This window comes from Lepidothrix coronata, unplaced genomic scaffold (genome assembly GCF_001604755.1).
Source record: "Lepidothrix coronata isolate B3197 unplaced genomic scaffold, Lepidothrix_coronata-1.0 Scaffold66, whole genome shotgun sequence".
NCBI classification, from domain to species: Eukaryota; Metazoa; Chordata; class Aves; order Passeriformes; family Pipridae; genus Lepidothrix; species Lepidothrix coronata.
In genome coordinates this window covers 3,447,801-3,460,493 of record NW_016690246.1, presented here as the reverse complement: position 1 = coordinate 3,460,493, position 12,693 = coordinate 3,447,801, and the positions used below count along the sequence as shown (strand labels likewise).

Below are 12,693 nucleotides of genomic sequence, written 5' to 3'. Positions count from 1 at the left end.
AAATAAATCCGCTGAGGAAGATACAACTGCAGCTACTTATTCAGGAAAAGGGAAGAACTGGACAAAGAGTAGGCAACTCCCTCCTTTATGATATCATGGAAAATCCTGTGTCTGTCTGAAATGCTCTCAAAGACAGTATTTGTAAAGAAACTTTATGATACTTAAGGATAATGTCCCAGCACAAAAGTAAGACACCATAAACAATTACAAGAATCAATAATTTTTCATAGTGTTACCTATATGAAATGTAAGAGAGATACCTGCAAAACCTTCAATTGATGTATTTTTGGTGTTTATAAGCACAGTAACTGACAGCATCAGAGATGGAAGCCCACCTGAGGAACAAATGCATGAAAAGCACTTGTGGAAACCAGCAGCAGCACTGCTTTTTCAGGGTCTTATTTTTACCCCCATTAACTCTGCCAGAAGGCAATTTCTCAAATAAGTAAGACCACAGAAATGCACCTTATTTCCTACTGTAAATTTGACTGAAAAATAACCTGGATTTCTTCAGTCTGCACTGAAGTATCTTACTTGCTTTCGTCTGCAGAAGAGGGTATAATACTGTGTCTCTCCCACAGAATCACAGAGCGGTTTGGATTGCAAGGGATGTTAAAGCTCATTTAGTTTTAACTCCCTGGCATGGGCAGGGACACCTTTCACTAGATCAGGTTGCTCAAAGCCCCATCCAACTTGGTGTTGAACACTTCCAGGGATGGAACATCTGCAACTTCTCTGGGCAACCTGTTCAAGTGCCTCACCACCCTCACAGTAAAGAATTTCTTCCTTATGTCTCCCCAGAACCCCCTCTTCTCCAGGCTCAACAACTCCAACACTCTCAGCCTTTCTTCATAGGAGAGATGCTCCATGTTCCTGAAATGCAAAACCAGAAAGCTACCTACCTACTGGTCTAACTTGTTTTCCTCAGGTATGCTTTTACTCAATATATTTGCTTTGAAGACAGTGGGGGGTGGGTGGCAGCATCTCCAGCCTTTCTTTAACCTACTGTGTTTATGTGTGTGTCCTCTGACCACCCTGACCAACTCTAACTACTGTCAACAAATAAACAACAATAGTTGGTAAGGTGGTTTCTGCCCTTCCCTTCTCAGCTGCCTACTTTTCCAAATACTATTCCAATAGCGCAATGGCGAAGAGCTCCTCATCTCTGTCCCCCCATACTTTCATGTATTGGATTACTTGTATTCAAGGACTCAGCCACTACATTTCTGCAAACAAAAGTTTCTGATGTAAGCAGCACTACATCAAGAAAAGACTCCAGTCTTGTATAAATTAATAAGTAAGGTAGGTTATGTCTCTCAATGTAGGTTATGTCTCTCATACAGTAAGTGCTGCTTTCTCTTGCATGTTATGCACAAAAACACAGTGAAGTTGAGTGGCTTTAGCACTCAGGCTACACATGCAAGTAGATATTTAAGAGAGAGTTTTGCTAGGGTGCACTGTACTACATATTAAGCTGCATTAAATTTTCTGCAGGATTAGCTTCAACTTCATGTTCCTGCAGTGTTCTACATCATGGGCACCTGCATCCTTTTACTACATTAAGAACTCTCAAACTTTTTAAAATTTTAACTATCCATGCCAAAGCTTGCACCACAGTCACCATCTTTTCTTCACAGATTATTGATACATGACATGAGAGACTCTTCCTGATGGACCAAGACCTCCTTTCCTTTTCTCCTGCCAGTCAGCACACCGGCAGTCACAAGCTGTACCCACAAGCATCGGCACACTCTTCTTTCAAAGGACTCATATGTAATACCAAATAGGTTCAAATCCTGTAGACACTCATCTTTATCTCTGGATTGAATGGCAAACCAAAGAGAAGGTTTGGGTTTCAGTGCTGCTTTCCTTATTTTCATTTCATGAAATAAGCTAGTCAGACTGCTTTATTAGTAACCAAGGCTGGGATGCAAATAAATGGCTATCAGCTGAAGTCCAACCCCCATAAAACACCTGCTTATCACCCTTTCACGTAAAACACCTTTTCACCAGGTTTGTGAAAATAAGTAGAAATTACAGCAGATACCCCTACACTGATTTATTGGCTTTTGAGTACCAAAATAAAAGGACTCTGGTGTCCTGTTATCTTCCTGTCTGTGCTAAGCTTTCAGCCTTCAGAGAAGCAGACAGGAGTGTTTCTTCTTTCCAACATTTTGATAGCAATAAGCTATCCAGTTATAACTGTATTGTTGCTTTCATAAGGACCCATAAAGAAATTTGCCATCTCCAGACAGAATTCCTGAATTGCACTTTACTGGCATATGTGTACCCAAAGGATGTGAATTTTTAGCTGGTGCAGTTCTGGAGGACTTACTGCAGGAAACTTCTTCTAACACAGTGAGCTCTCATCTGTTAAGTCACCACTAATCTGCAACTCCCTTGTTTGTGTGATTCTCTACACTGCAAACGCTGTTGCTCTTCCAATGTTTATGTCAGGCTAGATGAACTGCAAAAGGTGACAGATTTAAGATTTTCTCAGGCAGGAACATAGAGTGACCCACTATTTTTTCTGGAACCAATTATTCCCCTGGTTGACACTGTGTAGGTATAAGTAAAAATTCTTTTCAAAATAAAGAATTAAAAACCAGCCAACCTAAAAGTGCATCATCCTCAAAAATGTAACTGTAGAGAGACAGACAATTTGGTGTCTGTTGGATATCCAATTCCTTCCAAAAGGGGGAAAAAACTGCATGCTTCTCTTAATGCAAAACACACACTGGTCTTTAGATATGGGAATACACCAGAGAATAATTTCCACTCAGAGCAATGAATGAGAGCATAATATAGAGTACCTTTGAACACATACTGCAGCGGCCTCTTACACACAGGGTTTCCAGGAAGGGAAAACATCTGTAGAATATTAACTGACCCAAGAAATGTTTAACGGGCATTTGTCAGAAATTTTATGCCAGAAACACATTCAGAATTTAATTGGTAGAATTGCGTCAGAATTCCCGTGGGTGCCTATATGTACATGTAGGTATAAACACATGTACACACATGCACGTACCACACTTTGCTAAAATCCACACTCTGTTCTGACATGAGCCACTAGCATGAGCTGCTGCTCTTTTCCTCCTCTTTCCAGTGCCATCTCCCCTCACCAGCTATTCTGCACTCCTGCTGGCGACTTGAAAACTTCTGTTAGCAAACTGTGAGGTGAGCAAGGCACCAGGGCTGGACCGCTACAAGCAACTTGCAGTTGTTTCAACTGAAGTGGGTATTAAGGTATCACTTCCAGTCCAAATGCATAATAAAATTATTTGCCAAATAAAACTAAAGGCCCTGCACCTCTACTTACTTGCCTAGGTTTAGCTTTGCATGCACAAACATCTCTCTTAACTTCAGAAGAATACACAAATACAGAACTATGCAAATAGTTGAGAGCTAAAGCCAGGGCCAAAGTTATCATGCTGGCCATATTCTCACTGCTTTTGGTTTTAAGAGCCATCATAGGTATGTCTTAAAGGTCCTCCCTTTAAATGAACTCAAAATGGAAAGAAACAGGGAACAAAAGCAGTATTACTAGAAAAAGAAACTTTCTGAAGGTAAAAAGTCTGTTCTTCTATACAAGATTCAGCATACATCAAAGAAATAATCAAGAGCTGCTAAGGCTGTAGTGGGATGAATACTACAAGCTAGCATGATTAAATGAAGGAGAAAAACAACCCCAAGAAATGCATTCTTCATTCTGCCTTAGCTGTGTTTATTCCTCATTTTCATACCATTCCCTCCCTTGTGCCAGCTGTTTATGCAGCTTCAGAGTGAACTGGATCACTGGAAATGAACTTTTCTTTTTGGCAGTGTCTTAGGAATTGATCTGGGTTAGACTGCTTCTTGGTAGTAGAAGTAGCTTATAAAGTTTGGGAAACATCTCAGAACCTCTTGAATTAAAAGGCCTACCAAAAAAAATATGGATATCAGTGCCATTACAGACTGATTTTTCTCCTAACAGCAAGGTCTCGTCCTCTTCGTACACAGCCTCTGTCCCTGAGCCCTCAACACCATTACTCCTCCGGATTTGTTTGCAAAGTATTGATGAGAAGTCCCATGCTATCAAGTCTGCATGGTTTATATAGAAATATTTCTCACTGCATTTACTTGAGAACCATTAGGGAGAGCAAATGTCTAATGAAAGATGGTCATGCCAGCAACCAATCACCTTCTCCTGAAAAATGTCTAAACAGACAAGCAAATTGACCTGTGAGTTAGCTTCCTTACAAAGCAAAATACAATCCCAATAAAATTCAGTAGAATGACTCCTATATTTGCTTTTAGAGGACTCCTGGTCATCCTACAACCCTTCCACATTAAAGAGATGAGCATATTCCTCAAAGGGTCTATAATGGAGGTCATCTAGGCTACTAAGCAGAAGTTTTCCTCCCTTTTTCTTCACTGAAGCACAACACACTAATGAATTATATCACTGTGGCACGGGTTTAATGATATCTTCTGCTACCTTAATGGAGGATCAGAGGTGCTATTTTTAACACAATGTGTCAGACCATTACAATTTCTTCCATCATTCTGAATACAGCATAAGGTTAAACAAATTATGATAATGTATTGCTACATGCTTAACACAACACTTCCCTGAAAGCTATGAAGGGCAGAGATGGTCTATTGAGAGATAATCATAGTGAAACAAACAAAATATCACACTTTTCATAAAAGCCAACATCAAATTCCTCATGATTACAGAAGTAATTTTGAAAGAAAAACCAACAAGAAGAGAGAACTGGATGTAATTTTAACTATCAAGTTAACAGAACCTTGAAACATTTTATATGCTGAAGTAGGAAAAAAGTGAGATGAGGATTTGCACTGTCAGATTAATGTGACATTGGAAGACTATTCCAAATCTAATCCATAGTGGCAATACCATTAGACTGGCTATCACATACCACATCCTCTACATACTTAGATTATTAACACCCAAGACAGAGATAACAGTGGCATTGCTATTTTACTGAAGTCTTTAAAAAATTACTTCAGTTTTATTAAATTTTTTAATAACAGTTGTATTTATAGTACAGGCAGAAAGATAGATAACTGCTATCTATAGAAGCATACTATAACATGTTAGTTAGCAAAAAAAAAAATCAAGAAAGATTCTTCAAATCGCTGTTCTATTCTACTAATTCCTGTTATAAGGAATTATATTTTGGATTAGAGATAGGCACCCATCTGAGTGGAGCCCATGTAAAACTCCATAGTCCAACTCATGGAAGCGACAATGGTGATGACAGAAAACAGGCAGCTCTCCTGCCACTACTGTACATATCATTAAAGGTGTGCACAGCACAGTGTGAACTGCTGATGTGAACAGGAAAGGACCTTGCCTTCTGCCTGTAAATCCATCCTTTGATGGAAACAAGAAAGACAGAGACTACTTACAAGAACATGTATTGAATAGGACAAGGGGAAATGTCTTAACACTGAAAGAGAGTAGGTTTAGATTAGGTATTCAGAATAAATTCTTCCCTGCTGTCCAGAGAACTGGTGGATGCTGCATCCCTGGAGTGTTCAAGGCCAGGTTGGATGGGGCTCTGAGGAACCTGATCTAGTGAAATGTGTCCCTGCCCATGGCAAGGGGAGTTGGAACTAGATGATCTTTCAGGTCCCTTTCAATCAAACCATTCTATGGTTCTATGATTCTATGAAATATGTAAAAAGAGGGTCTCTGGCAGAGTGGTGGTGGGCCAAAGGGGTGGGGCTGAAAATCCTGATGATGAGCAATACTGCCATTCTGGTTTAATTTTGGGTGGGTGGAATGGCTAAAGGAGTATCCTGAGATCATCTCAGGGACTAAAAGTCCTAAAAGGCATTGTTGCTGCTCCTAATTCACCATGGGCAACACAACTGACAGAAGGATGTGAGACTGGGTTGGTGGACAGATATTGCCTTGATGGGCTGTACAGCCATGTCGGTCTCAATGTGGATGGGTGGAGTAGCCACCCTCTGCCTCCATGTTGCTGTGAATCCCTGCAGGCTCATTTATTCAGTCTTTGTTCTCTAATGACTAGATGGTTTATTCAAGGTAAACCTTTTCCTTAGTACACAGACCAGACTCTTCTTTCTGTGGCCCAAACTGTTTCTTAAGACTGTAAATCATTCCCTTCCTTCACAAATATTGATTTGTAACTTGTATAGATTGTGCTCATGTTCCCCAGTGACCATTTTCTTCTAGACCCTTTAATTGCCAAATGAGTCCATGGTGGAGTTCCAGAGTATTATCCTGAAGGGCATACACCACATCAAACTTCCTAGGAGTGGAAAATGCTACCCAACAGATTATTCTGGGAAATGGAAGAAAAATAATCTCAAAATTCTGGACATAGTTATGAGCTTGGCAACTGCACAGGCTGCTCTGCTCCCAAATGTTCAGTAAAGAAAATGCTGAGAGTATTAAAGCCCACACATGAGACAGAAGTTCCTTGCAAACATTAACTCTTTAACATATATAGCAGTGGTTACGAGGCAGTTACTTTGAAGTAATCAGAGTAAAAGATTAAGATAAAAATGTTACAAGCAGATAGGTTCTTAAGCCTACAGAAAGCTCTGTTTTCTTTCTGGACAGTCAGGATATCCCACAGATTATTCTTCAAATGAATCTAGATATTGTTGGTACTCACAACATTAATACTGTAATGTTAAAATAGCAATGACTAGTTATTGTTATTACCAGTTTCTCTCATAATTTCTTTCAATCTCTCAGCTTTCTGTGAAGGTGCTCTGAATCTCTCACATGCTCCCAATCTATGGTCTTATCTCCCACATCCCTAGGACCCTTCTTACATAGAATCCATGCTTTGACTCCACAAAAACTTTTTCTCCTTTATTTTCTTAAATCACTAAACACTATTGGGACTAAGTATCTTTCTCTCAAGTACACTTTCAACACTTCTTTCTATAGCTATTCTTCTTTCCTGTTACATGGGAATTACATGCAGAGCTCTATATCTTATTCTCTGCCTCCCAGTAAAGCAATTTGTTTGGCCATTCATGAACTTTTCCTGTTTCACATTAGTATGAGCCCAAAACTTTCAAATGCTTCATGAACAATAAAAAAAAAGACAAAACCCCTCCCCCTTTCTTAAAGGCACACACGTGTGCATCTTCATTCAAGTTCAGAAAAATAAAAAACAAAACAAAACAAATATGCTGGCAACTTGAGACACACAGACCCATGCTCTACATTCTCCTGCACCTCACAGGAATGTAGTGATGGTGATTGTAGTTTCTGGTCTTTAATCTTTCACTAGCTCTGAGCACAAATTGCATTGTGGTCCTAACCTTTCCCACCCAATCTTTCCCAGATGGAAATTAAGTGGTGTTTCCCACAGGATATTCTACTTTGTGTGAACTGATGTTTGTAGGACAGATAGACAAAAGACAGACTGAAAGATTCCCAAATTCCATTCATCTACACATCCACCCTGTCCAAATCTACGTATTTTCTTTGTTTTTAGGATGCTTAAGCTGCGGGTTTGGGGAAGGATATCTGCTAACGACCTAACTCACGTTTTCGTGCTTCATGTGTTTCAAGAGACGCAGTTCTCGGTAAGCTCGCTTGGCAAAGAGTTCAGACTGAAACGGGCGGTACAATTTCTTAATGGCCACTTTGGTACCACTTCTTCCATCGACGGCTGAGCTTTAAGGGAGAAGAAAAGAGTTTTGTTAGCGAGGACCGAAGCAAGCCCGCAAACCCGGCCGGCACTGGGGAGCGGGTTCATTCTGCCCCATACTGCCTGGCCCTTGGCTCGGAACCCCCCGTGCCATGGGGGGAGATCACCTCCCCGAAGCACCTCGTCAGCAGCCGTCTCGTTTCATTCGTTTAAAACGCTGCCAGACCCTGTGATGAAACTTAGAAGTTTTCAAAAGCTTTAAAGAGGAACATCTGGGGAGGGGAAAAAAAAAAGGCAAAAAAAAGACAAAAAATCCCACAAACCCCCAAACCCACCACCAACACTGACCCACACCAGGCGTCCCGCCCCAAGGGCTACAACACCACAGGCTTCGGGGTCGCTGCCGCTCCGGGGTGCCGCGGGCCAGGGTCAGCAGCCGCGGACAGCGCTCCCCGGGCAGGGTTGGGCAGGGCCGGGGCAGCGCCCGGGGCTCTGCTCGCTCCGGGGACGAGAACACGCGCGGGTCGGAGCCCGGAGCGCCTGTCGGTCCCCACGACGGGCCGCGCTCCCCGGCGGCAGAGCCCGGCCCGGGCGGCCAGGTGAGCAGCGGGGCCGGCCCTCAGCCCCGGCGGGGCCGGCCCGGGGCCGGCGCAACAACCGGGGAAAGTTGTCAGGGAGCCACACGCCAGAGGGCCGGGCTGGGCCGGGCCGCGTCCCCCGGGCCGGGGCAGAGGCCACCGCCCCCGCCGCCTGTCCCAGGGCTATCCCCGCCGCCCCGCTCACCAGACGGCTCCGTAGGCGCCCGACCCCACCGGCTGCAGGTCCCGGTAGCGGTCCCGCACTTCCCAGAGGGTCTTAGTGATCTCCTGCCGGTAGAAGCCGTTCTTGGGGGAGGACATGGCGCTGCGGGCCCCCACCGGCACCCGCCGACAAAGAGCCCGGGCGGGGGGAGCGGGAGCGGCCAGCGCCGCCGAGTCGGGCCGCGGAGAGGGGCTGGGCTTGGGCGAGCAGCACCGCCCCGCCCCGCGCACTCGCCTCGGATCACTCCCGCCGGGACCGGGACCGGCTGTGCCCTTCCTCCCCTCCAGCCCAGGCACCCGGGGCTGTGCTCTGCCGAGGTTGAGAGCGGACGGCGCGGTGTCCCGGCGGCGGCCGAGGTTGCCCAGGCAGGGAGGCAGGTGCTGAGGCTCTCGCTGGCTGCACGAGTCCTCGCAGTAGGAAGCAAACCCATCCCGGCCGTCTCTTCCCCCCCTTTCACCCGGTGCCCGTTTTACGCTTGTGATCAGGATCTGGTGAGGTGCTACTGGCTGGTGCATCAAAGTGTTAAGGAGTACGAGAGGCTGCAGCTGGTAGACCTGGGAGTACAAAAGCAAGCTTTTGTATGGCCTCTGCACTGGGGCGAACAGCTGGGGGCTCCCCAGATCATCCCGGAGTCAGACCCCAAATTACAACAGTTTCATAAAGTTAAATAGAAACAAGCGGACACTTGGTTCAGCAGCTCAGAGCAAGTGGTCCCACACGTGGCTGGAGTGATATGGAACTGCTCAAGCAGTGGCTTGAAACAAATGCAGTGCTGCAGTGTGGACAGCAGCGACCTTCTCAGTAGCTCAGTAGTAAATGGGCCTCGGCTGGCATCACATGTAAGGCAAAGACCTGGTTTAAAATGTGTTTTGTGTGTTCTCTGCATGAATGTAATTAAAACTCTTGTCCTTCAACGTCTGGTAAAGCCTTTGTTTTGTCTGACTTCACCCCTGAGCAATGTCGCTGAGGTTAGATAGTTCTGACTTGCTGTCGATAGAGTTCAGTTCGTGGTTTAGCTATAAAGGGACAATCTGGCCAAAGTTTCGTGGTTCCCTATGCTTTTTTTGGTAGATGCCATGGGTCTAGCCCTTCTTGTGCCTGACTACTGAATGTGGAAGAACCACCCTGCCCTCTCTCCTCCCAGGATAGAGGAGGAACATGTCCTTCCAGCCAACAGCCTTGCATTCCAGCGCTGCTCTCTGCTGACCATTGACCTGTTTGACTCCCTGGTTTAGTGAGAATGGAGAGCAACCTTCTGACATTTGGCAGTTAACATAAAGCTTGTGTGTAACAAGTGTTAGATGAATGGTAGATGTTTACTTTTAAAAATCTGCTGCCCCAGATTTTCTGACATCCCTTTAATGCTATGTTTGCCATTCAGATGATGGCTGAAGTGAAATGTGGTATAGGTAAGGTGAAGGATAGAGCAGCTTCCACTCAGTTTTGAGCCAGTCCACTAGTTAAATTACTTTTAATGACAAATATATGTATTTCTAATACAGTGAGGATTAGTTCTGCTTTTGATCCCTTGCCTACTTTTCCTTTACTCAGCTGTGGCAAAGTGATACTTTCTTACTGCTTGTTTTTTATCAGGGCAGAAAGATTTTGATACAGTAGATGAAAGTACTAAGGGAGCACCAAGACAGGAGAGTGCAGATCACTCTTGTGCAGAAGTTAAAAATATTGCAGAGCAAATTTTATAAGATATTTTAAATTCATTGATGAAATTAGCCAATGCCGGTTTTCCCATGTTTTTACTTAACGTAACTATTTAGGTATACATAGCTAGAGACAGATGAGGTAGCAGCATACATCAAACACAAGACCACCTTTTCCCATTGAGTCACACATACAGGAGATGAACTGATAAGCTTACCGAAAAGATTAGGAAATTATCACTCTTATAACAAGGGAAGCTTTGTCTAATGAACTGTTCAAAGTGCCTATGAATAGATTGAGATGAGAAACTTGGATCCATCCACAGCTGCTAGATCCTACAGCAGTGTCACAAACCACATGAGCCTCTGCATCCTGCTAGGCTCAGTTGGATACATGGAGATATGGAGATGTGTTTCCCCAAAGACAGACTTTTGCAAGAAGACCGATAGGATGCTGTGGCCATATCTTCTCCTGAACAACATGTGCTTGAAAGGATAAATTAAGAAAGGAATGTCATCAGATGTTTCTGCTTTTGGCATATGTTTATTGTAAAGTTAGTAGAAAAAAAAGGGACCTTCTTCAGGCGTCATAAATAAAAGATAAAAAATGCATTAATGGTGCAAAAATCCCACTTTTCCAATGCTCATTCCATAAAGGGAAGCCTTGAGAGGTATCAGAACATGGTTTGTTGTTTTTGTTTTTTTTTTTTAAGAGCCACTTTTGAAGTGCTGGAAGGTTGCCATCAGCTGCAAAGCATATGAGGTAGATGGGATGTGTACAGTACTCTTTCTAATTCCTCTGGGAACTGAGAGCTGAATTTATACTCCAGCCTGGAGGTGAGGCTTTGGTGCTGGAGCAGGAACTCTACAAGAAAGAAGTGAGAAAGCTAACAATGTTTTCCTAAGAAATCCTGCATGTATGAACTCTGTTGAGAGAGTTTGATGGCAATGCTGCTCACCACAAATTGTTAATCAGAGATGATAAAATGGCACAGCTTTGTTTGTCACTGCTGGTGAGCTGCTGGATCTCGGGTGAAGAAGTGCATCTGTATAAGCAGAGAGAGGGACTGAGACCTGTTCTGTGGTCTAGGCACTGATAACATGGGGGGAAAGCAGATCATGCAAAGTCCTTTGAAAAATCGAGCATCTTCCCACATTTCTATCCGTTTATGTCTGTGTCTTCTACATGATCATTTTATTCTCAATACATTAATTCATATATGAATAATTTAGTTGTGTAAAACACATCTCAAATGTCAATAAACATAAAATATTGCTGAATTGTTAAAATATGATTCCTAGAATATTATTGTTTTAAACAAGTTTTCTATATCCCCACCTTCAAAAAATACTCTGTGCTTGTCTACTTAGACATGTTGCTGTAGAGGAAGTAAGTTAATTTTATTTATTTCAACAAGAACCAAAGATTAAATAAAAAAAAATCTTAGTTTTAATCTGAAAATACTCTCATGTTATTGTGTTCCCACCCTCCCCCACTGGAGTAACTGCCTACTATTTTGCAACTTTTCTGGTTTTGTCTCTCTGCTCCATGAGCAGGGTGCTTCAGTTACAGTTTCTGTGTCATGGAGCCCTCCTGGGGACCTTGCCATGCTGCAGGTGCACTCAGCCATCAGCAGAAAGGAATAAATATGCACCGCCTAAGTGCTTTTTTACTAAAAAAATATTTTAAAAGCTATATGTTTCATTTGCTCAAGAGTTCAAGTTAGAACTTACTAAGTAACTATTTACTAGCCCATTATCCCTGCTTGCTGCAGGGTGGTGGAGGAAGAGAGGTCAGGTGTAGAGGGCAGCAGACAGCTACGTGTAAATCAACTGCTTTTAACATTCTCCTAACTTTTTCTCCTCAGAATCCACCAAAAGGTCCTCTCCTGCTAATCTACAGGATATTATTCTGTAAGGAACAAAGTATTGCTCAGTGGAGGCTGCAAGTTGTGGCATATTTAATGTATAGTCGTCTCAGGGCTGCCACTGTGATTCAGTATTTCTGTTGTGTTCAATATTACTTGCGATCAAATTGAAACCTAAAAGGACTAGATAAAACCTCTATGCTATGGTACACATCTTAATTTGTGACAATAATTGGAGCTGGGGGACTATGTGAGCTCAAAATGAAGCATTTGTATGCATGCAAGAGTGAAGCCTAATTGAAGAGTTTCGCTCGCTATGTGGAAATTTCACATCTAATGGATTAAGTGTCAGATTGGTTGGAAGATCAGTGTTCACATAGAAAACTCACAATATATTCCGTCCTTGCAGTGAAAACTTAGACCCTTTTAGGCATATCAGTTCAATATTTTATCTTACAGCAGAAAGAAGGGCAATGGCAGTGACACTAATGCAGCTTTCTAAGTCTCTTGGTACTAGTCCCTTAAAACCCCTTTACCCAGACTCATAAATTAATGACACTTGGTACTCTCACTTGTGCAAGTGTGCTGATTTTCTAAGAACCAGTCTTTACATCCATAAACAGCACTAGCAGCAATGTAAGAGAAACAAGCAGTTGCTTTTAAAGTAAACAAAGATGTTGGTAATAATTTCTTCCTAAGGAGATTGATCTTGTTGAA

The 12,693-nt window shown here is 43.0% G+C and overlaps 1 protein-coding gene across 3 annotated transcripts in view; it reads right to left on the bottom strand.

The window, feature by feature from the left end:
- MAPK12 (mitogen-activated protein kinase 12) overlaps positions 1-8,621 on the bottom strand; it is a 37,757-nt gene extending 29,136 nt beyond the window's left edge. For 2 of the 3 annotated variants that reach the window (XR_001875348.1, XM_017818243.1), the window contains exons 1-2: positions 8,433-8,619; positions 7,546-7,675 (exon numbers count right to left, since the gene is read on the bottom strand). Coding sequence is in view for 2 of the 3 variants with exons in the window: in XM_017818243.1 (XP_017673732.1) it covers positions 7,546-7,675; positions 8,433-8,548 (246 nt within the window). In the remaining variant the exon portion in view is untranslated. Of the gene's footprint in view, positions 1-7,545; positions 7,676-8,432 lie in introns of all 3 variants that reach the window. The other variant, XM_017818244.1, reaches the window with a different exon arrangement.
- Positions 8,622-12,693: the final 4,072 nt, after the last annotated feature.